At 44.1% G+C, this 25,551-nt stretch overlaps 1 protein-coding gene across 7 annotated transcripts in view; it reads left to right on the forward strand.

Moving 5' to 3' along the window:
• CCNY (cyclin Y) overlaps positions 1–25,551 on the forward strand; it is a 322,018-nt gene that overhangs the window by 201,288 nt on the left and 95,179 nt on the right. Inside the window, exon 1 of one of the 7 annotated variants that reach the window (XM_017848397.1) lies at positions 3,344–3,398. The exons of the other annotated variants lie outside the window; for them this stretch is intronic. Coding sequence (XP_017703886.1) covers positions 3,392–3,398 — 7 coding nt within the window. The 5' untranslated portion in view covers positions 3,344–3,391. Of the gene's footprint in view, positions 1–3,343; positions 3,399–25,551 lie in introns of those variants that run through there. 7 annotated transcript variants of the gene reach the window in all.

The raw sequence follows: 25,551 nt of genomic DNA on the forward strand, positions 1-25,551 counted from the left end.
AAGCAGTTTGTCTCTTCATTCCTGACAGTTTCAAAATTGCATGTGGAGATAAGTTCTAGATTTAAAAATTAGTATCTCCTAATTTCTAATGTAATTTTTAGATAAATTGATTATGCAGATTTTGGAAAACATATAGTTACCATGTAGGTTAAAGAAAGGTGGTTTAGGGCCGGGCACGGTGGCGCATGCCTGTAATCCCAGCACTTTGGGAGGCCGAGGCAGGTGGATCATGAGGTCAGGAGATCGAGACCATCCTGGCTAACATGGTGAAACCCCGTCTCTACTAAAAACACAAAAAATTAGCTGGGCGTGGTGGTGGGCACCTGTAGTCCCAGCTACTCAGGAGGCTGAGGCAGGAGAATGGCGTGAACCCAGGAAGCGGAGCTTGCAGTAAGCCGAGATCGCGCCACTGCACTCCAGCCTGGATGACAGAGCAAGACTCCATCTAAGAAAGGTGGTTTAGTTCGAATTCTAGAAAAACCATAGTTTAACATGCGGCTTTGTAAGCCAGACTTTCAGATGTTATTGTTTCATGTGTCCATGTGAAGAGATCACCAAACAGGCTTTGTGTGAGCCACGTGGCTGTTTATTTCACCTGGGTGCAGGAGGGCTGAGTCCAAAAAAGGAGTCAGCAAAGGGTGGTGGGATTATCATTGCTTCTTAAAGGTTTTGGGATAGGCAGTGAAGTTAAGAGCAATGTTTTGGGGCAGGGGTGAAGCTCACCAAGTACATTCTCAAGGGTGGGGAGAATTACAAAGAAACTTCTTAAGAGTAGGGGAGATTATAAAGAACATTGATCAGTTAGGGTGGGGTAGAAACAAACCACAATGGTGGAAAGTCATCAGTTAAACTATTTTCACTTTTGTGGATCTTCAGTTGCTTCAGGCCATCTGGATGTATATGTGCAGGTCACTGGGGATATGATGGCTTAGCTTGGCTCAGAGGCCTGACAGTTATCATGTTTCAAAAAGACAGGAGGCTTTACTAGTGATAACGTGGTAAGCCAGATAGCAATTTTTATTTATATTTAGGGGCAGATGATGGGGAAACACTACTGTGGTCTTGAGACAGTGGGATGATTATGACCATCATCATCATTTCTGTTATTTCTCACACTTCTTGATTTTACCTGCACGTTTCCATGTCTTAAGAAAAACTTGCTAAACCCTAAAATAATATAAATACAATCTTAATTTCTAAGATTTCAAGAGGTTTGAGGTGTTGTTTAGTAGCAGTGTCATTGCAGTAGCTTGAAATATTTATAAGTAATAACCCAAGGGTAGCATTTCTGCCATGAAATGCCAGAAATAATGGGCACGTCTGACACTTTGGGGAGTTTCTAGGCTTCCTGTGATTTCTGTTCTCTGGCTTGCTCAGTCTGTTTGGCACAGGTTGGATGTTTGTGCTTGGTCTGGAATTTGGAACACGTGACTGTAAACCACAGATAGTTTGATAAAGGCATAACAGGCAGGAAAACAAAAGATATGCTTTTAACCAAAAAATGTAGGCCTGCCCCTGGCATTTCCCGTGATGAAGGTGTTTGAGGCTGTGCTTTGCCATTCATGGTGTAGCTGCTCATTCGTTTTCAGCTGTTAGAAAGGCCACTTGTTTTGGTGCTCCTTGGCTCAGCTCGCACCAGGTCACTGTCCCATTCTCCAGCCAGTGAAGGAAACCACCTTCACTATGGGAACCAGCGGCTCTTATTTTAATTGTGTTCTGATGACTCCTGTATAGCAACAGATTGATGACAGCTTTGCAGGTGGCTCAGTGTGATTGAATCGTTCTTTAACTCATTCAACAAGTAGTAGCCAAGTACCCGCTCTCCGTTGGACACCTTCTGGTGCCCCGGGGCAGTCATGAACAAAGCAGACAAGAGAGAAAACAAAACAGGAAGTTAAGGGTGGGGACATGGGTAGGGCGGGTGTCGCAGAAATTCTGGAGCCACGCTGCCTGAGTTGGAATGCGAATTCCCATTACTTACTGGCGGTGTGACTTTGGCAAGCCCTTTAACTTCTCCCTGTTTCCTCGTAGGTAACATGAGGGTAATATTATTATTACATGAGTTGTACTAAATAAATTGGCATATGTAAAATTCTTAGAACGATGTCTGCCATGTAACTGCTATGTGTTAGGTTTTAAGACAGTGCTTATATAAAGGGATGTTATGGTGTTACTCTTACGTAAGGTGACATCCTTCAGAGACCTGAAGGATGTGAGGGCTGAACCATGTGAATCCTTGGGGAAGGAGCCTTCCCAGCAGAGTGGGCATATGCCTGGTGGGTTTGAGGGGCAGAGGGAGGGTGGGGGATGGAGGGGAGAGATCAGAGAGGCAGCAGGGGCAGGGCATGGCCAGTCCTGCAGCCACTGTGAGTACCTCACACTCTGGGATGGGGGCCACTGTATAGTTTGAGCAGACGTGCTCCTGATGCAGTTTTGGCAGGATTCCTCTGGCAGCTCTGCAGAGAATGGACAATGGAGTATTCCCGGGGGGTGCAGTGTGGGTGCTGAAGAGGGGTTAGACACTGAGGCATGTCAAGGGGCAAGGTCAGGGGATTTGCTGGTGGGCTGGATTGGGTGGGAATAGCGAGGGTGGAGGATGAGTGTAGGCCTTGAAGGGTGGAGTTGCTCCTTAGTGACTGATAGACTAGAAGGAGCAGGTCTTGAGCCTGTTGATTTCAATTTATGTATTAGTCAACAGGAGAGCTGAACGGGCAGCATGGGAGTTCAGTGGAGTCAGTGCTGGAGATAATAGCATGGGAGCCATTGGCATACTGAGGGTATTCATTACAATCTTGTGACTGAGGTCACCAAGCAGCAGGGAGGGAAGGGACAAGGAAGCAGCAGAGGTGTGTGTGAGAAGGAGCTGGGGAGGGGCAGAGATAGGGGCAGGGAGCAGCGGTGAAGAGAGAGAGATGGTCCCGGCAGTCAATGAGGGAGATATTTTGAGGATAAAGTGGGCATCTCTAGTAAGATAAGGACTGACATGTGGCCATTGAATTAGCTGTGGCCTTGGTAAGAGCTGGAGAGTTGGGGGTGGGAGCAATGCTCCTGCTGGGCAGGGTTGCAGAGAGAACAGGGAGGAGAAACTGGAGCAGGCAGGAGCCTGGCTGAACAGGAAGCAGAGAAATAGAGGGAAGGCTGCAGAGGAGAGGCTGGTTGAGAGCTGTAGTTTTGGTGTTTGGAATGAGAATAATTATTACGTGTGCCTGTGCTGATGGGAAATGCATGATGCAGGAGAGAGAGGATGGGAGGGGCAGGGATCCATTGCCAAGTAGCGGGGCCGGCCCCAGGGAGGTGCCTTTTTCAGGACCACAGGGAAGAGATGGCAGGGTGAGCGGAATGGAGGCAAGAGGGCTGCAGTGCTTCTCCTGGCCTCTGTCTTCTCAGCTGGATGGCCAGTAAGTTGAGAGTGCCAGGGAGTGTTGGAGGTTGGGGGAGAGACAAAAAGGGCCTTTCCAGTGATGCTGTCTCACATCACTCAGGGCTTACCTGAGTGGGGTGTCAAGAGTTTACAGTGGGACCGATCAGCAGGATTCTGCATCTCTTCCAGCTGTGTGCAGCTGCTTGGGGCAGAGGAGATGGGGAGTTAGATTTAATCAGCTTGGGATTTGCCAGAAAGTGCTTTGGAGGGCAGAGGAGTGTGGTGGCATGTGAGAGCACCAGGTAGCCGATATGACTATGAGGCTGTGGCTCTGAGTCGGGTAGAGAAGGAAGCGAGGATGTAGCAGGTGGAGGGGTGGCAGAGAGGTGATGGAATCGGGGTCTGTGGTCCTGGTGGGTGGAAGAATTTATGGGGTTGGGATGTCAGGGAGTGAGCTGGGAAGGTAGGAGATTAGGGTCAGAAAAGGGCTGCTCAACTTTGAGAACAGGAAGTCCTTTTGGTGACTTACAGGGGGAGGGTGGAGGTTAAGAGCAAAACACTAGGCCTTGCAGGGGAGTGGCATCCTGGGTTTCAGCAACATATGGAGGATGTAGGACATTGTGCTGGGGATGTGCTCCTTGGGATGGTTTTGGAAGTTGGGAGATGGCATTAGAGGCTCTTTGGAGTTTTCCAGGCTCAGAGCTTGAATACTAAGGGACAGCATGGGAGTTGTCGGCTTCTTGAGCTGACAGCCAAGTGGGGATAAAGGGTTTCTTCTGATGGAAAGGTTGTGGTCCTGAGGCTACTGGCAGGGAAGGGCATCTTGTGGGTTCCCGTCATTGTGGAGCTGCATCTTTATTTCTGAATTTTGGACATGGGGCACTTGGGGAGCCCAGTATTACGAAGAGATTTTTCTTTTTTTTTTCTTTCTCTTTTACATTTTGTGTATCAGTATTTCTTAATAAGAAATGCCTACTTATTTAAATTCAGTGGGAGATATTTTCGACATAATTTTTTCACTTTCTCTCTGTCCTCTGTTTTGGAGAATGACAGTGACGGAGCAGTGGGCTGGGAGCCTTCCTGTCACCAGCACCTGTGACTTTGGAGCAGCTACTTCCTCTGGGACTGTTGAAAAGAAAGGGTGGGGGGCTCATCTTTAAGGTCCTTTGGTTTTAGAATTAAACTCTACTTTATTGGTTTATGAAGCATGTTTTTTGTGCCCACGATCTCAAATTTCTTTGTTTTTAAAACTTTATCTATTTATTGTACCTTTAAAACAAATACATTTTATACCTAATGCAAATTCGTATTTTTTGAAGAGTGTTAGGCAGAATAAATGTGTATTTCCCCTCAGAGAAGGAACTACTGATAAGTACTTCAAGAAGACCCACAATTAGCATGTGTGTTTATATAAATTGTGAAATCATCTTCTCCCACTTCTTCCCCCTTTTTTACAAAAACAAGTTAGGAGTCAGAGAAGGAAAGAAGAAACGGGATTTGCACCATCATGGACTGATACTGCCTGGGTGTAGTTGTTTTGCTGGGTGAGCAGAACTTGCTGTATTGTCTGTAGCTTTCTTCATGTGTACTTGGGCAGTTGTAAATGTTACCAAGTGCCTCAGACCAGAATGGGTGGGTCATTTTCCATGTCGTCTTAAAATGACGGGAAAGTTGGTGATGAACAGAAGGCGTATTTTGATAACTGAGTATGGCCTGAAGGTGAGTGAGTGAAACCCAGAGCACTTTTCCGAGCAGGTTTTGGTTGGTTTGGTTCCTTTTTTGTTGGTGCTTTTGTGAGGGCCAATTCTGTATGGCACTAGACAGAGCTGGTTAGGCTCAAGAAATATAGTGTTACTAGGCAGGTTGAGAATGGACACCCACAAGCCCAGGAGCCTCCTGAGGCCAGTCCCCCATAGTGCCTGGGCCACATGGGGCTGGGCCTGTTAACCAGGGCAGGCGTGGGATTCATGTCTTTTACCGTCTACAACAGTGCAGCCCAGCAGGTCATTACCACCTCACCTCCAGGCATGGCAGGAGCAGGGGGAGTGGTCAGGGCACGCCTGTCCTGCTGCTGTCACCCAGATGAGCTGCACATTCCACAGTGGCTTAGATGGCAGTGACTTTGGGCCTGGCAGTGTCCTCTTGCCAGTCTCCTTCACTCATAATTTCATCTCAACTTTGTGTTATAGTGAAGTGTTTAATATGACACTGTCTTTCCTTTTTATTCTTTAATAGTTCAAATAGTAATTTATGCCAAGGTCAGACTAATATTTTGTTTACTAGCTTAATAATTTTCTTCTTGTTTCTACATGAATTAATTTATATGGGAGCAAGTGCTGGCTTTTGTGCTGTTGAATACCAGAGAACATACAGTAAATAATGATTTTTACATATTGAAGTTGCAGTTGTTGGCTGTGATGTTGAAGACGTCTTCAGACAGTAGTTTGTACGGCATTCCACACCTGGGGCTCAGACCATACTGACGTTTTACTGCTATATACATGATTTGCCAATTTTTAAACTAAGATCTATAGTAAAAAAATTTACATTTGAATCCAGTTTGTTTCTTACTGATAAACACACATGAAACAATATTTGTCTTTATGCATTTCATAATGTTATATTCTGAACTTTCTGTTTCATTCCATTTTTTTAAAAAGATGAGCCATTATCCTCTAAATTGATTTCATAATCTCCTAGAGGCTCCAACTCATAGTTTGAAAAACACTGTACTATACTGTGACATGCAGTGAATTCAGAGGAACACATGGCTTATTTCCCTGACTGCCTTTACTTTTCCTGTGTGTGGGTGGGAATCTTGTACTCATTCATCCTGGCAGTACCTGAGTGAGACATAAGGAAGCTAAGTACCCTACCCAATGACACACAACTACCAGTGGTCAAGCTTGGACACAGCCACTTCTGGGTGGCCCCCAGGTCCAGGGTCTCACAGTCCAGCAGCATAGAAGCTATTCCAGCTTCGCTTGTCCTGAAGGACACCAAGGCATCTGGAGGAGAGGCACATGATCTGCAGGAAAGACTCCACCGAAGTGGTTCAGTGCAGGTTTACCAAAGGCTGTTCACCTGGGGTGGACTGTGAACGCCCCCGCCCCAGAAACTGTGGCACAAGCAGAAGTCAACCAGGGTGAAATGAGGCTTTGCACTCTGACACTTGCCCCTTAAAAACCTGGAGCCTGGTAGAGTTAGGGGAGGAAAGCAAGTTTTCCATCAGCAGAGGAGCATCTTCCACAGCTGCTAGAAGGATCAGTTAAAAGTGTCAGTCCGATGGCTTCCTTCGGGTTTTGTGAACCTCAGTGGCTTCCCCTGCCCTTTGCCTTTAACCAGCCAGTGGGGCCCTGCATGAGGTGCCCAGGGAGGTGGTGCGTGCACAGCATCCTTAGTAAGCCTGGAGGCGGATGTGCTCTCTGGCAGCAGCCTTCCTCCTGGCTTTCTTGTGGAATTGTCCTCCTTACCAAGATGCTTCTGCCAGGGTAAGAGGAAGGCCAGTGAGTGCTTGGGAAGGGAGCTTGACAGTAACTTCCAACAAAACTTGCCCCACTGTAACTTCTCAGAAGGGTGATATGACCAGCTGCAAATACCAAATGGAAAGAGATTTTGACTAGAGGGTTTTCAGGAGGGCCTGATGAACCTGAAAACCTTCCCTGAATGCAGTGTACCCTTCCATTCCATACAATAACCGTTGAAGAACTTCATCTTAATTAACTCATGTGGACAGAAAATGCTACCTCCCCTCACCAGGTGAAACCATCATTGAAATCAAACTAATAGCAGACAACACTCTTTTCCCAAAGAGCAGGTTCATTGTATCATGGCAACAAGTAGCATTTCTTATTTTCAGCCTAGTCACATTGATTGACTGGAGCTTAAAAATAGAAAATAAAAGTATATTATTGATCTTGGATTTCTTGGAATGCTGAAAAAAATACTGCCTTTAAAATCAAATGTTACCAAACTTGGCAGATTACAGTAGGAAAACAACAGGATATGTGGATTTTCCTACTCCTGTTCTCTAGCACAGGGAATCTACTAGAGGGTCCTGCCTCCACTTCCATCAAACAAGGGAAGAAAATGCTGTCCCTGAGGTCATTGTTAACTAAGCCAGCACAGGGAGGCTCAGCACGTGAGCTGGCTTGGTGGGAAGAGGTGGTTCTGAATTCCCACTCTTTTGTAATGGCCTTGGGACCGGGGGCAAGTGACCCTCTCTGAGTTTTAGTTTCCTCAAGTGCACCGTGGGGCCTTGAGAGCCTCAGGATCTTCAACATGACCGAGCATTCATAAGGCCCAGTGCTCACTGTCTCCTCTTCCCTTTCTCTCGTGTTTTCTCTCTGAGTCTTGAGAGAACATGAACCAGGACCGCGGTGCCACGCCCATGGCTCTTGGCATATTTTATTGAACATTATTTACATGGTTAACAGACCAGAAAATCTCAGTGATCCTCTCATGGCTCCAAGGGATGCTTCCTTTTTTTTTTAGGACAAGGTCTCGCTGTGTTGCCCACACTGGAGGGTGATGGCACAATCATAGCTCACTGCAGCTCCAAAATCCTGGTCTCAAGCAATCCTCCCACCTTAGCTTAGCTTCCCAAAGTATTGGGATTACAGGCATGAGCTCCTGTGCCCAGCTTTATTTTTCTTTTATAGTCATGATGACTTAAAATAGTCAACTTTAGGTACCTTGCTGCAGTATCACAGCCCAGTATTTTTCTGCTCATATTTTTCCCCGTGTCTCAATGGCTCAGGTTTTGCAGGAGAGTGACAGTTGTGTGTACTGGTATGTATGTAATTGCACTCACACATGTGTTGAAGGTTGTAAAGTTACATTCACCATTCACCAGCTTATGGAGAGATACTTCCTGTCTTCTTGCTCCCACTGCATCTCCGTCTCTGTCTCCCTCAGTGTAGCCGAGACCAGAGCTGGATGTGGCAGCCATGTGCTTCTTGAGCACTCACATGGAACAAAAAAGAAAGAGAATGGAGCTTCTGTTGTGCTGGGCTAATTGCCTTATTATTGATTCAGCTGTATAAGTGAAATGAATTGTTTAAACATTTTTGGTTTTGTGATTGTTTTAATTCAAGTTTTATTAAGCTGGGCAGCAGATCATTGACCACAGGATTCGGAGGCACATTCGTTTATATCTTTCAGGGTAGCTTTTCTGAATGCAAATCTTGTCCGTCTGGTTGCCTATTATCCATCCTTCCAAAGCTTGACGGACTTGATTAAATTCAGAACCGCTCTGCCTTGATAGTGGCATCTCAAATTTTATCATTAGTTATGCATCACATTTCCTTGTGTCTGAGGTGACCCTCAGAGGCTACAGTATTGCCTTTCTACTTTCTCAAGAACTGGAATGTTTGAAAGGCAGTTTAAAGTTACAGAATGAAGTAGGAAATAAATTTTCAATTTTTTTTCCCTTAAAATATGTATCAGGTCTGAAAGTGAGGAAAATACCGTAGGTGATTACTTCACTTGCAGATATGCCTGTGAGCTTGGCCATCAGGAATCATAGACGTGGCCTAGAACACCATTCACGGGTCAAAAAAATAACCCTTAGAGTCTGTGGGATATACATGTCTGTAAAAAGAGGTTGAATTGTTGTGCTTTCTCTGTCACCTGTTAATATTATGCCTTGTGATTCACATAGTGAACAAGCTCTTTGTTCTCCTATGAAAATGGAGGCGGGGGAAACTACCTTAGTATTCACATTTTGGTTTAGCCATCCAATCAAAGTTTTCTTACAGATTGGCTCCACTGTATTTGTCCTGAATTACATGTTCTTTTTCATGTTTGATGTATAACCTTTAAAAATATTAGTTTCTTTATGTGCTTTCTCCTTTTTATTCTCTTTGAGGTGATTTCTGATTATGTAGCCATGATTTCAGTGTTGGTTCTTTTCAATCTGAATGTCCCTCTTTAGTGAGGATGGCGCCCTCATTAAAGTCTCCACAGATGACTGCCTTGCTTCAGTCCTGTCGCAGCCTGGTGCTGCCTTTCTCACTTGTGGTCGCGTTGTCCACAGGTCTCTCTCATGTGTACACCTGCCTATTCTTTCTTGCTGGATGGGCAGAACTCAGCCCAGGGAGGCCTTGCCCCTCTGTGTTTCCTGTGTCTGGACAGAAGATGCACCTTGCTTGAAATCAGTTGTAATGGTACCATAAAACAGATCTATATGTTTCATCTCCATGTTGGATCCTGCACACTCTACTGTAACCCAAATTCGTAGTTTTTTTTTTTTTTTTTTTTTTTTTGAGATGGAGTCTCGCTCTGTTGCCCAGGCTGGAGTGCAGTGGCACGATCTCAGCTCACTGCAAGCTTCACCTCCCAGATTCACACCATTCACCTGCCTCCGTTCCCTGAGTAGCTGGGACTACAGGTGCCCGCCACCAAGTCCAGCTAATTTTTTTGTATTTTTAGTAGACACAGGGTTTCACCCTGTTAGCCAGGATGGTCTTGATCTCCTGACCTCGTGATCCGCCAGTCTTGGCCTCCCAAAGTGCTGGGATTATAGGCGTGAGCCACCGTGCCCAGCCCATACTTGTATTTTTAAATTCTCTTATGGGGGAATCATGAATGCAGAAATACGAGTTGGATTCCTTCTGAATTTTTTTCTCCTGTTGTTTTAACTATTCCTCTTTTTGGTTTCTCTTTTCCCATGTTTTTTGAGTTGGGGAAGATGTGGAGCAGGACATTATGTATGTGTTCTTTGTTTAAAAGAAAATTGGAAGTAGTACCTTCCTCCCTAAAAGGGGGAAAAAGTGGTGTTTTGTGTTTTCTTACGAGTTGTTTCTGCATACTTGTGCTTGACTACTGTAGAGGAATTGGGCTTTGTGGGTATGTCAGTGTCCCAAAGACCCCACCCATTGCACCTCAGAGTTGCTGATCCCTGAGGCAGCATAGCTGTAATGTGTTGGTGTGATGACACTGTCCTTTCCCTCTTCCAAGGGTGGAGAGAATCTCAGCTTTCTCCCTGCGTCCACAGTTTGTTGGAATTCTCTTTTTTCAGTTTACTTGTTCCGGACCATATAGAGTTTATAAGGATATTGTTTATAGAAGAGGAATTTTAATTAGAAATGTTATTCAGTAATTCCTCATTCAATAAATATTTATTGAGAATCTGGTTGCAGGGTTAGGGTGGCACCTTAGTATTCCCATTCTGGGTTAGCTTCTGACCAGGGTTTTCTCTTTGGCACTGAGGATTCTGCAGTGAACAAAGGAGACGGTCCCTTTCCTCAGAAATTACATTCCAGTGTGGGAGGAGGGAAGAGACAGATGACAAGCAAAATAAGTACTGTAATCTTACCTTCCGCGTCTGTAGCCTCAGCTGTGTGGAATGCCAGGGACATATGAGGGTGTGAGCCAAGCCCGTCCTGAATTGTGTGCACTGAAACTCTTAACCACTGCTCCCAGGCCTGCCCGTGAGTCTTTTTCACAAGTCTTTCCTCTTTCAGGGAACTGAGGCTCTTCAGGCTCCTCTTTGCATTCACTTCTAAAGAAGGAGAGAGTGTCCTTTCTCAGCCCTTAGTTGATTCAGAGCAGAAAATGGAAGGGAGAGTGAGGGGCAGATAGGGAGGCAGGGGACAGAAAGACCAAACCTGAGAAGCAGAAGCTACCTCTATCAGCGGAGGACTTCAAGGCTGAGCCACAGAGAAGAACAAATTCTGCTTAGCACATGGAGGGAAGCCCATCATATTTTGTAAAAAAGCTTGTTTAAAATGATGATTAAAATGAAGCTTTAGTTCAGAAGAGGGTAAAAATAGATGGAAATCTGTTCAGATGGGATTTCTTAGTTGAATCCGGAGTGATGCAGATACACCGTGAGAGGCAAAGCTGAGAGTCAAGAGGCTCCTGGGCCAGCACTACTGTCTGAGAGGCCACAGAATCTCTTCCAAAGGTGTAGACCAAGCTTGTCCAACCTGCAGCCTGCAGGCCGCATGTGGCCCAGGAGTGCAGCCCAACACAAATTTGTAAACTTTCTTGAAACATTATGACCTTTTTTTGCATTTTGTTTTTTGGTTTTTGCTCATCAACTATTGTTAGTGTTACTGTATTGTATGTGTGGCCCAAGACAATTCTTTTTCTTCCAGTGTGACCCAGGGAAACCAAAAGATTGGACATCCTTGTGTAGACGAATGAAGTGACACTTCTTCCCAGGCATGATGATACTATTTTGACAGGGCTGCACTTTGTTTCGACAAGGTGGGACCCTGTCTTATAGGGGTACAAACAAAGGAAGTAATACGGTAGAGGATGCAGAGTTTTCTCAGAACTCCTCCCAGGCTAGTAGCGGGTTCCACCTCCTGCACCAGCTGACCCCCTATAGAGCATGCTCTCATTGCACTATCATGACTTGCCTGGAAGTTGAGGAATGGGCAGATAATTAACATACTGGTTATTGAATCGGATGTGTACTGGATGAGCACCTGCTTGGGGCTCTCTTTGTGTTGGGTACTTGGAGGCAATACGTACTTGGAGGGAGTACTTCATACCAGGACTAACAAGTATAGCTAACTGATCTTCTAGTCCCTAGCTAATTAAAAGGAGGGGGAAAAAAAGGATTACTGGCTGAGGTAGATATAAATGCAGCCTAAAACAACATCTGATAGCCTGGAAAAAAGATACAAAAGCTGTGAAAACCTCCATTGCACGCTAGTGGAACAGCAGGGGATGTTAACAGCATCTCTGCCTTGGTGAGGCAGCATAGTGTCATGGGAAAGAATGGCCTTTGTTTCAGGTAGAACTCCCTGATATCCCTGACCTAGTGTCTCCCTGCCACTTGGCAGCTGTGTGAACTTAGGAATGTTCTTTAACATCTCTGAGCCTCTTTTAAAAAATCAATCTCTCTCTCTCTCTCTCTCTCACTCACTCACTCATATATATATATATATACTATATAATATATATATATATATGAGATTATACATATATATTATAGTTATTGAGAATCAACTCACTGTAGGCATTGTATAAGAGAAACAGTGGTGATGCCCCATGTCCCTCAGGGTCCCACCTTGTTGAGACAGTGTCGTCATACCTAGGAAAAAGCATCACTTCATTCATCTACACCAGGGGTGTCCAATCTTTTGGCTTCTCTGGGCCACATTGGAAGAAGAAGAATTGTATGTACACACACACACACACACACACACACAGCACAAGGATAATAATTAGAAGTTTCAAGGTTTTGTAAGAAATTGGAATTTATTTAGGTGAAATGCCTGGATACAGTGCCTGGCACATAACATTCATTTGGTAAGCATCAAGCTACTGTTGTTATAAATATGATTTGAACAAATGGAAGAGAAAAACAAAAATACCTTTAGCAGGAGCTCAGAGGAAATAATTAGCATGAAATGTTTGTGAAAATATTTAATGTGTTATCCATTCTGTTACATAAGGTTTTTCTAAAGTGTCCTGAATGTGGCAGCACAGTACCTATGGCATGGCACAGTATCATAGTACTCCTCATTCAGTTACTTCCTCCTTTCACTAGCTGAGGTTCTCTTGTTTTATTTGTTATTCAATCATTTATAGAGCATGGATGATAAGTGATGCTGCATGCCAAGCACTGTGCTGTGTCTAAGATGAACACGATACAGGATTTGTAATCAAAGGAACTTGTATGTGGAGGTTGGGCTAGGACATCCACTTATAAACTGAGGGAGGGATGTGAGGAGTGGGGAGCAGTGGGTAGGGGTGGCAGAGGCTGATGATCCACTGAGCCAACCTGAAATAGGAGATGATGGCATGGACAGCTCCCAGGCCCACCACTGGGCTGGGTGAAGGTCTCCTGGTTATGGAAGCAAGTGGGGGATCTGAAGGATGACACTATATATCCTGTGCCTGAGGTTTGGTTGTGTTAAAGAAAAAAATATTCCACGACTCTTGTTAAAGCACTGTAAGGCGTACTCGACTAAGGACCATCTTAATAGGTAGAGGGACCACGGCAGTGGGGTTTTGTGATGGGGGAAAGAGATTAGGTTCAGGTCTGAATATAGCATGGGCAAGTGGGAATTTATAGCCCAGGAGCAAGGGATGTGGTTAGTGAATGGAAAATTACTAAGAGGAAGCATCAGGAGCAAGGAGAATTCTGACTAAATCAACCCGACAGGATTCTTGCTGAAGGCAGGCCCGGAGGATCACCTGAGGGTGGTCAAGGACAAGGAGCTTGATTAGACATCAACGGTCAGGGGTTTTTGCTGATCTGACTTAGCAGGGTGCTTTGCTAAAAGTGGAGTTTATAAGGAAGTGCACAGATGGGCCCGGGAGAAGGTTCAGACGCCTGACCAAAGCTTGGCCAAGCAAAGACTCTTTAGAGTCATCCCCAGCATCTTGGGAATCTTTTTCAGAATACTTGAGACCACTTGATGAAAATTTGAACCCCAGGTCTCTTTTGCTGCCCTTTTTCTAGCGTTCATGCCTTCCATGTGTATTATTCATGGCAAAGTATGGGCCCTTGGTCTACTGAATGGTTTTGTGTTTGAAAGGGGAAATCTCTGATTTGTTACTGAGGTATCCCAATGTTAGCATCTTCGTTTGTCCCTGATGTTATTCAATCCAGCTTGCATACGTAAATGCATAAATAAATCTCTCTGTAGATTTTCTGTGGACTGGATTTTCTGTTTTCTTCCCCAGCACATCCCACTCTTTGCCCCTCTTCTTACACTCAGTATAGTTATATCCCAGGCTCCTCTAATCTCCAGGCATTTGCTTCAATGGTGATCACACTCTAAGGCACTCAGTTTAGTACTGAAGTTTGATCCTAACTCTGGAAAATCAAGTCTTTACATCTCAGCCATAAACCTCTGGAAGTGGATTAAATAGGAATTTTGATGATTAAATGTGAATATTACCACAATGTAATAAAATTGATGTTTTTCACTAAAGTAACATTGTGACACCTTTACATCCACAGAAACAGTGTTTCTTCAAAGCAGCCATGTTAGGTGGAGCTCGTTTTGATGCCTCTTTAGGAATGGCAGTAGTGGTGCTGGCTCACCAGTGGCAGAAGGACCGTGGTCTCACGATTGGATAGTATATCCTCTCCCTTTCTCCTGTATTTTGCTCCTGAGATTTCCTGCACTTTGCATCTCCACCCTCACCTCACCTTCTGCTATTGCTTTGCCGTTATGATCTGAGAAGATCCTCTTCTGAAAATCAGGAAACCATGGTGAACTACCTAAACAGTGAGACCATGCTGAGGCTGGAAGCAAGAGCCTTACTTTGAACCTAACAGGAAGCAGATGAACTTTCAGAAACGCAGAGGGCAAGGTCCTCTCTGCCAGGACCTGTCTTATTTGCTTATTTGCACTCACTGCCGCTGCAGCTGCTCTCTGTGACAGCTTCTCCGAGTATGCGGGTGGAGAGGTCATTCTGGAGAAGAGGGGCTAGTGCTGGATTGGAAAGCTGCCCACCACCCAAGGTTAGAAACACCAGCCATCCCTCTACTCACAGCCTGCGCAAGTTATGTCCCAGATCTCGGTGCGGATGGTGCCCCTGTCAGGAGGGCTCCTTCCATTGAGTGCCTCTGCAGGGTGCACTGCTGTGCTGTGAGGAAGGCAGAGCAGAGGACAATGGGATCTTGGCATTCCCAGCATTGTGTTGTGTATCAGCTATGTTAGGCCTTAGTTAGAGATACTTGGGGAAATAGTTGTAGCGGCACTTTTGGAATGTATAACCTGCTGGTAAATGGGGGTTCTGTACACTGAAAGTGAAGGTGTGTCTCCTTGACACTGCCTTTTGGCAGATGGAGGTTCCTAATCTTCATGGCTTCTAAGCCACGAAGGGATTCAAGCTAGGCTTCTAGAGGGATTCAAGCTAGGGTTCTGCATTCAGATGTGCTAGATGTGGAACCATAGTTGTGCTATGTGCTAGGGGTCTGACTTTATATGATTTACCTTATCTGGTTTTCTTTATTCATCTAAAAAATAGGATTAGTAATGTCTATTTCAGAGAGTGTCTGTGAGGATTAAATAAACATGTCTGGAACATGGTAGATGCTTACTAAACATTAGTTTCTTCCATATGCTCTTGATTACCCATAGAGTTAATGTTCAGAAAGCATCTGTTACCTCAGTAACAATGGACATAGAATATGCTAACTCAGGTGATCCAGAGTATATGCATATATGTATGTAAGTTACTGAATCTGACAGAAGGAAGAGTCAAGGATGTTTTGGTGACTGAACTCTAAAGCAGCATAAGTTCGTGGAAGGTAATAAATAGTGAAACCCTGGAAGCCCCAAGTTTAAAAGGAAAAAGAGTCAATGAAGCTAAGAAATTACAGTTTGATAACAAATGACATCATATACCAACATCTCAGGAAACAACTGTCAGGCAGAACTTTAAAAAGATTTATGGAAATTGTTTTAAAACTCATTATTAAATTTGGCAGCACATCCTCAACTTGGAGAGAAAGGAAGAGGCAAAGAAATCAGAGGCTCTGACAGTAATTTATGGATGTAGGCAAATGATAAATACTTCCAGCGCTTGAAATTTACACCATCATTTTCTTGAAAGTAACCACTCGTTAACTGGATTTGGGAAGTAAGTTTATGACATTGACCTATTCCCTGATCATCAGCAGAGAAGCTGCATTATGGAAGGTCCTGCCTGGCCAGCATTAAAGCTTCAGAGTAAACAGGGGGCAGAGAAGGTACAGGAAGCTGCTGCCTCTAGAGCTGGAGATGGTAACAGGCTATCTTTATCTTACTGAGTCTGGAGGAAAAGGTTCTAGGAAATGGGAAAGAGGAGCGGTGTCAGGCATTTGGCACAGCTGTCAGCGGATGGAGCTTAATTGGATTGACAGGCCGTGGTTTTCCCACAGATAGGTTAAATTCAGCAGCGTATCCACCCCCGAACTGGGTCTTCCAGCTCCCTCCTCTGTGCCTTAGCCCAGCGTATGGCCCCATTGTCAACCACTGCTTGTCACCCTCATCTGCCTCCTTGTCCTCATGATCCAGCTTTCATTACTTACCAGGTGCATCCCGTCTCCTCTAGATCTTCATATCCATCTTTTTTTTCCAACCCCTTTCCCATGTAGATGATGACCACAGCTCCCAACTGACAAATTTTCTTCCTTGGGCTCATTTTTTCAGCAGCGTGTGGTCATAATGGTGTTTTTAAAGTGTGTATTTGGTCTGGTCACTCCACTCCTTCAGTAACTCCCTGGCTCCCTGGGGATAAAAATTCAGACATCACCAATTTTTTCTCACTGCTTCCCCCTTCTTATGGTGTGTCTGAAATGCCCAGTATGCTCTTTCTTTTTTTTAAAAATTAACTCATGTGTCTTTGATCTACTTTGCTTCTTATACCCTTCCCCTGCTCCCTTGTTAGCCTGGGTAACTAACCCATTCTTCCTGGAGGCACTTACCTGGAGCAAAAGCTTCTGACTTGTCTGCCTCAGACCCCACCCCCAGCCTTTAACCCTGGGGGCCACAGGCCCTCACCGTCGTGTTTCTCTTAAGGAACACCTACACTGAGTTGGTTCTCCATAAGTATTTGTTGAGTGTTTAATGGAGTAATGATAGTGGACTCAAATGCCTTTTTTCTAGCTTTCAGGGTGTTGTCATTTCATATGCTTTTCAGCTGTCTGCAACAGCAGGTTTCATCAATATTGCCCCCTAGTTAAAAGACCTAGTTATTTGCCGGGTATTAAAATATCAGCATCCAAGTGGTATTTTTCCTGTTCCAATGATAGTGCTAATTCATGCCTCTCAGGAGAGGCTGGTTGCTAGGAGATTCTTTCTTTGAGTTCATCTGCATTTGAGTTAATGGTTGGTCCTTGCCAGTTTTTCCTTTTCTTTCCTTAAGTTGTTGAGAAGAGGTATTTCATTTGATCATTCTTTTATGTTCCTTTCGTTATTCAGCTTATTTGTTAATGACTGTTGAACATTTGTACTTTATGTGAGTACTGTTCGTGTTCTAATGTGGTACTGATTCCACTGACCAATGCTTGCCCTGCCCCCCCCCCGCCCGCCTTTGTGCTGGGGTCCGAGCACCGCTGGCTTTAACTGGTATTGTCGCTCTGATCGTCCTAGAACCCAGTGAGGTCGTCATGTATATTTCTCTGATGCGTGATTTTTGTTTTCTCCTTTCTCTGAATTGAAACTTGTCACTTCACCTTCACATTTTCTTTTGATGAATGTCCTAAACATAAACACCAGCAGTCAAATTTGAACTGTTGAGATGTCATCAGTGGTTTGTTCCTCTGTCCTCAGGAAAAGTACAACTTCTTGTTCTGGCACCCAGGGCTTTCCGTAGTCTGGCCTGAATCCACCTTGCCTGCTCTCTTTATCCACAGCTTTTCTTCCTCAGCTGTCTTGCCTTGCATGTCTACTGGCAGTTCCCTAATAAACTTTTCTCTGTCCGTTATGTGCCTTGGCCTGTCCTCTTCCTTCTGGGTGAGATGCACCTCCTCTGAGCAGTCCTCCAAATAAAAATCCAGCTCTCTGTGAGGCCTGCCGAAATCTCGCCTGCTCTGTGCAGTCATTTCTCCTTCACCAGTCAGACTTGGAGCACTGCCCATCATTGCTGTATGTGTGATCCTTACTGCATTCTGCCTTGCTTCAGGATTATCAGCGGGGTAGGGAGAAGAGAGAGAGAGTGTGTGTGTGTGTCTGTGTTTGCTGTGGAAAGAAGCTCCTTGAGAGCGAGGACTGGATCTGAAATATCTCTCTGCAATCCATTCAGTTCCATTCCTTGGTGGCATATAGAAGACATTTGAACTAATTTACTGGCTCATTTCTGTAGTCAGTATACATTTTGGGGGTGTGGGGGACACACATTCAAACCAGTGTTTATAGGGACGTAAGAAGTACACAGGCATGTACTAGGTTTGGTGGGAGTGGGAGAGAGGCACAGAAGTGAGCCTAGGAGGGTCAGGAAGGCTTCCAGGGCTTAGGAGTTTGCCTGACACTTGAGGTGGGAGTAGGAGTAGACCAGATGGCTTCCCCTAGAGAGGATATTCAGGGCAGAGGGGATGGCCTGGTCAAGCCTGGGAAAAACTGAAAGAAGATTATGTGGTGGCAAAGTTGCCAGAGCAGAAAGTGTGCGGCGAAGAGATATGGGAAACAAGGCCAGACTGGAGGAGCAGGCCAGCTCCGTAGGGGTGATGATCAGGTATGGCAGCCAGGGAGAGCTTGCCAGTCCCAGTGTTGTGAATTGGAGAGAGTTCTCAGGTGTGTCCGCCTGTGCCCATGCTTCTGTCAAACCTCACACAGAAGGGAATAGGCACTAGCATTTATCCTGTTGCTCCTGCTGTCCTTCACCCTCACCTGGACTTTCTGTAACCCTCTTTATGGTTTTCCTTACCTGGCCTCTGGCGAATGTGGCAGTAAGCAGGAGAGTGCTCAAAAGGGAGCAGTGTTAGGGTAAAGCAAGGTTCCTGGCAAAGCCACACCTAAATTTTAAGGTTTGGCTTTGTTGTGTTTTTTAAATAGAGACAGGGTCTCGCTCTGTCACCCAGGCTGGAATGCAGTGGCACAGTCATAGCCCACTGCAGCCTTGAACTCATATGCTCAAGCGATCCTCCTGCCCCAGCCTCGCTAGTAGTTGAGACTAGATGCCTGCACTGGCATGCCCAGCTAATTGAATTTTAAATCTTAAAATGAAAGTAGGTTGTAAAATGAACTGTGACCAGACAAGAGTGATAATCTTTAAATGTCCCAAAAGGATTGATAATTCTGTGAGCAGGGGCCATACCTTTTGTGTTCACTGCTGTGTGCCCAGCTCAGCATGTAGCCCATGACTTGACACAGGGCAGGGTATGTGTAGGTGTGAATAATTGTATGTACAGATGTGTATGTATGTGAGTAGAATATATTTCTATACATTATAGACATATTTTGGCTTTTTATAATTTTCTATATAAGGTCTTTACACATCTTTTGTTTAATGATGTTTTGTTTGTATTCCTTAGTAAATGGGTTATTTTTTTATTGTCATTATTAGTATGCTAATTGTTTATTGCTCTGGGCCATAGTGTTTCTCAGTGAATACCCTGTTGGCCTTGGGAGGTACAGTTTCTCATTGTGTGAGACACTGGTGTGGACAAGTAGCAGCCACTTGACATGTGACAACTCCACACATTGCTGAACACCCCTAGGGTGAAGAGGATGACATTGCTTCTTAAGTTGAGCACTATTGCTGGGATGAAAGAATGAAATTGGTTTCTGTATGTCGGTTTGTGTCTAGCACCAATAGGTTTTTAAACTGTCTTATATTTTCTATGTAGAGAATTATATGCAAATAACAATAATTTTGTTTCTTTCCATTTCAATAAATTCCTTGTATGTTATGTTTTCTTGTCATTTTGCATTGACTGGGGCCCCCAGTACAATGTTGATGGTAGGTGGATCCCAGTTTCATTCCTGACTTGAGAATGTGTCTGATGTTTCACCATTAAGTGTACAGATTGCTGTAAGTTTTTGGCAGATAGCCTTTATCAGATTAAGGAGGTTTGCTGAGAGTTTTTATCCTAGGTGGTTATGGAATATAGAGCCCCTGTTACTTGAACTTAGTTCATCCTATACAATGTAACTCTGTTCTCTGTGCTCCATTCTAAGTGATTTCCTCAGATCTGTTTTTCAGGTCACCAGTTCTGTATTTAGGAATGTCTAACCTGCAGTTTAACTCATCTATTGAATTTTAGATTTCATTGACCATCTTAGTCATTTGGGCTGCTATAGCAAAATATTATAGACTGGGTAGCTTATAAGCCGTAGAAATGTATTCCTTACAGTTTAGGAAGCTGGTAGGTTCAAGACCAAGGCAGATTTGGTGTCTGGTGAAGGTCTGCTTCCTGATTCATAGATGACCATCTTCTTTGTAGCGTAACCTCACATGGCAAAGGGGGCAAGGACACTCTCTGAGGCCTCTTTCATAAGAGCGCTAATCGCATTCATGAGGGCTCTGCCCTCATGACCCAGTCACCTCCCAGAGGTCCCACCTCCAAATACTGTCACACTGGGAGCTAGGATTTAGTGTATGAATTTTGGGGGGACACAAATATTCAGTCTGTAGTGATTGTGTTTGCGTGCATGTATAGACACTTGTGTGTATATGTGTGTGTCTATATGAATCCTACAAACATGGTTCTTTTTTAAACAGACAGACAAAAAGGGAGTCTTTTTTAAAATTCCCTTTTATTTTTTCAGAGTATCTATTCCCTCTTATTTTAATATTTATTTTGATTTTCCCCACTGTGCACAAATTTATTCTGTGGTCTTTATTTAGTTTTGTTATCTCAAGTTTTTGAGGGTCCGATCGTGATATTTTTGAGTTTCTTTACTCTTGCTGAAGAGTCACGAGACTGTTTTTCCACCTGTGTCTTGCCATTTTAGATGGTGAGCCTGTCATCAGAGGACATAATCTGGTGGAATTCTGGGAGACAGCCTGCTTTAGAGTGGTTTATAATTTGGCCAATTTGGTGTGAATTTCTTTTCCAGGAGTTTTCTGGGCTACATGTGTAAAGTAGAATGTCAAAAACCACATTAGAGATACAGACAGACTGATAGTTACCAGTTGTTGGGAGATTGGGCAATTGCTCCCTCTGCCAGGCCCAGCCTCCTTTTCATTTGGGTTCATAGATACTTTTTCTTAATTCAGGTTTTTGCTAACATCGTAGCCCTCTGAGAGTTCTAGCTATATGTACAAGTGTCAGTTCCAACTCCTGTGTTATATCCTGTCCTGCAGGAGGTTAAAATAATAGTGTCTTCAAACCAAGACACTTCTGAGAGTAGAGGGAGTTAGAATTCTTAATTATGCCACATCACTGATGTGAACCCACATGTGTGTCACCTCGTCAAAACCCAAGACCAGCTCACATAGCTGGATATCCCCTGTCCTGCCACAGACTTCAGTTCTCTCTTTGATTCGGGCCTTAGACCGTTTACCTTGCTTTCTTGCCACACTCTTATAGGCATTTAAAAGGCTGTATTATATTTTAACTCACATTTCGAAGTGCCTGTAGCATGAGAGCTTTTAGGTTATCTGGTCTGTGCAGTAGCAGAAGAGTCTGTCTTTAGTCTTAACATTATCTTATCTCCTTGATTAATCTTCAGATGTAATATTAGATACATTAAGATAGAAAATTAAAAATAGGGCAGCAGAGAGGAACTGGGGAGGGAGGAAGGGAAAAAGGAAGCAGGTAGTTGTGGCGAGGAAAAGAAGGAGTAGAAGAGAGGCTGAGAGATGGGTTGGAAAGAGGAAGATGGAGAGGCAGACCGGGAGATGGAGAGATGGACAGACAGGGAGATGGAGAGACGGACAGACAGGGCAATGGAGAGACAGATAGACAGGGGGAGATGGAGAGTCAGACAGGGAGATGGAGAGTCAGACAGGGTGATGGAGAGTCAGACAGGGTGATGGAGAGTCAGACAGGGTGATGGAGAGACACATAGGGCAATGAAAGGCCGACAGGGAGAGGGAGAGACAGGGAGAAGACAGGGAGATAGCTAGGGCACTGGAGAAACAGGGAGATGGAGAGACAAACAGGGAGATAGGGCAATGGAGAGACAGACAGGGAGATGGAGAGACAGACAGGGAGATGGAGAGACAGGGCAATGGAGAGACAGGGACTTGGAGAGACAGACAGGAGATGGAGAGACAGGGCGATGGAGAGATGGACAGGCAGGTGGAGAAACCAACAGAGGGAAGGAGAGGCAAACAGGGAGATGCAGAGATGAACAGAGAGATGGAGGGACAGACAGACAAACAGAGCAGATGAGTGAGGGCTGGCTGTGTGTGCACAGAGAGCTGCACACAGATGCACATCGATTCAGACAGCAGCCCGCTCCCGGAGAGACTGCCCTGGAGGCCCACACACGTAGACGTGTGGACACAGAGACACACACTTGCAAAGACATACACGGAGAGCACCTGCAGGGGCACCAGCAGCTGAAAGAGAGTGAAAATAGGAAACAACTAAATATAAGTGTGTTATAATAGTCCAGAAAATAAACTTGAAGTCAGTGGGAGTAGAAAAGTTGGCTTTAGGTGGGATTAACCAGAATTGCAGTAGCAGCACTTGGCTGCAGCAGCCGTTGCTCTCATGGGAATGCTGATGCGGGCTCCTGGTCTCAGGCTTGCCTGTTGACAGCCTCCTGGAGCAAACCAGCCAGGTCAGCTCCTGATTTCATCCTGTTGACACTAACAAGTGGAAATAATCACTGATTTTGAGGCAGTGACAGGGACAATAGTAACAACAAAAGAAACAATCTGATTTAAAATTAACAGGCTTTGTTGATTTCATAATTGCCTCCCACATCATAGCCAGATTTGGAAAAGTGACTACCTAAAATTGAAATTAGGGGTTTGAGATTTTAACCATATCAAATATTGCTCAAAAACAGGAAATAGAACGAGTGATGTCTTTGGAGGGTAACGGTGGGGCTGTATCACAGTTGGCTTCCCAGTTGGAGCTCACTTTCTATTTATCTTGAAATTCCAGAACCTATCAAGGAATCACAGGACTCTTGATTCCTTTGGGCTCTGCTCACTGACACTGTCTAGACCTAGGTGGACAGCTCATCTTGTGGAGATGATTTATGGGAGTGATTATCAGTTTGGGGTGTGGCAGTGCAGAGAAAGGGGATGCGAGGGGAGGGGATGGTTTGACTTTGCAGGCTTGCTTTGGCGCCTCCTCTACATCCAGTGCTGTTTAGGTCTTGGTGTGCTTTTCTGCTTTGCTTTTTACTAGTTTTTCAGACCATTAATGATAGCTAATGATGGCTGCTTTTCTTAGCCACTCTCTTATTACCTGGATCCTTTATAATACTGGAAGGTAAACTTGGTGCTGGTTTAAAAGCTGAGATGAGCAATTGTGGATCATTGTTATTGTGACATCTGTGGAAAAGATTGAAGAAAATGAGGTTGCCCGGTATAAGAGAATACTGCCGAATTAAACTGTGCCACATGCTGTTCAATTTTTTACTTTTGAATAAAGGCATTGTATTTCACTTTGTGCTCAGCTGACACATGGACTGAAAGCAATGTGACCGAACATTCAGTTGTCACCTCAGAGTCTGGCAGGAGGCCCTTAGAAAACTGTTCTTTGAATATTTTAATTCAGCTATGTATGTTAATAGGTATCAACATCATAAACAAAAAATAGGTTAAAACTCTGCTTCCTAAATATTAGATTGAAGTCAACTCGGGATTCCATGACATTCCTTAAAACTGCCTTTTCCTCTAAAGCATTACTTCCTCAGAGGTTAATTTATGGATGATCTTGCCATTCTTTTAGGAGGTAAGAGACTCTAAGTCAGGGGTATACAACACCAAAGTTTTAAACATCAATTTCAAGCCAGCACTCTTTAGAGAACAGAAATTGTGTAATGAAATTTAACAGTCTTTAATGTCTCTAAGCCTAACATTTATGTATTGAGAGTTTTATTTCTTCAGCCCTGATCTAAGTGCTGTGGCTTAATGTTTTTAATACCCATTATTTCTGGGGCCCCTGTTGTGTGGCGGGCATCCTGCCCATTGCACTAGTACATAACTCCTAATCTTCACAGCAGTCCTCGAAGCTAGGTGTCATTAGCCCACTTTATAGATAAGGAAAATGAGATCAGAATAGTATCACCATTTGCCTAAGGCCATAGAGCTAGCAAAAACGAATTCAAATCTGGATCTTTTACATTATAAAATGTGTAATTCTTTTTCTACTGTTTGAGCATCTCTTTGGGGAATGAATGATTTTGAGAACTCCTGGAGAGTCTAAATTCAGCTTTCTGAATGTGAGTTATAGAGTCAGTCTTGATGGGTTTTCATTCTTTTGTTTTCTCCTGAAATACTTTATACCTTCAACCTAGAAGGGTAGGGCTGAAACTTGATCTCTTTTGTTACTTCTGTATCCTCAGTACCTGTAACTCAGCAGTACTTAGTATCTAGTAGATGCTCAGTGATTATTTGTTGAATGAATGAAAGAAAGAATGAATGAATGAATGAAAACCATGGCAGAATGGACTGGCCCTGACAACCTCTGGGTATATACTTGTGACGTCTAATGAAATGCTAATTTATCCTATCACAGTATAATCATGAAGGTAAATGATAGAAATGTCATAGGATGCATTTTGAAGTTAGCTAAATACATGTTTTATCTCACCATTAATTGACTGTAGCCCTTTGAAAACCAAGAATGCTTTCTTATGACCATGAAATAGGTCATGTAGAATAGGAAAGTTAATGACACAAGTGGTTACTACCCCAAAGTAGTATTTCGATACGAACAGGATTGAACATAATACCTAGCATAGAGTGGAGACTCAATGCATGTTGGTCCATTTAACTGAATTCAACTGAATAGCCTTGCTAGAAAAAAAAACAAAAAAGCAATATTTATTTTTGACTCATAAAATTATGAGTCCAGTGCTTTGTTTAAGCTATTTTCTTGTAAGCATGCTATTCTGTGGTCTCCTAGGATTTGGTCACATATTTTATTCTTCATTGTTCCCTAGCTGGTTCTGTACTCTGATATGTCATGTACTTCATCTTGACTCCCTGAATCAGTTGTAAGTTTGTATAGGATAAACCAGGCCGTACATGTCTCTGCCCCTCCTGGAGGCCGACCACATGCCCGCCTGCCTCATGGCAGAGCTCTCAGCTTCTGTGTAGTGTAGTCTTTTCTCAGGGATGGAAATGCTCTGGTAGGGCTTCACTCTTTCAGTAAGGCAGTGGTTTCTGTTACAATGACAGCCAGTAGAGTAACTATTTAAATTTGTAAGTTCTTCTTCTGGGTGAGTTAGCACATGAGGTACTTCAAGAGCTTGATGGGAGCAGGTAGGAAGAGTCAGAGATCTCTGCATGCTGCAAAGGCAGGTCTAAGGGAGGCCCAGCTGTGTGAGGTTCCAAGAGGGGCTTCGTGAGGGGTGAGGGATATGTGATTTTGGGGTGGATTAAGGGAGGATCATGTGAACAGTGTTTAGATTATTACTTTAAAAATGAGTAATAAACTGTTAGAACTGACTTCAGTGAAGTGGTCAGCATACTTTAGCAGTGAAGTGTATTTCGTCTGTAATCTCTAATTTTAAGCTCAGTATTCCATGAATTTATTCCTTTTAATTTTGTCATTGAAAACATCATAGAGGTGAACTGAAACCACTACGCTCTTCCAAATGTGTTCTACCTCATGGTGAACATTGGGGATATCATTTTTCCTGACTCTGCAATGA

The sequence above is a fragment of the Rhinopithecus bieti genome, unplaced genomic scaffold, assembly GCF_001698545.2.
Source record: "Rhinopithecus bieti isolate Rb0 unplaced genomic scaffold, ASM169854v2 scaffold_30965, whole genome shotgun sequence".
Taxonomy (NCBI): domain Eukaryota; kingdom Metazoa; phylum Chordata; class Mammalia; order Primates; family Cercopithecidae; genus Rhinopithecus; species Rhinopithecus bieti.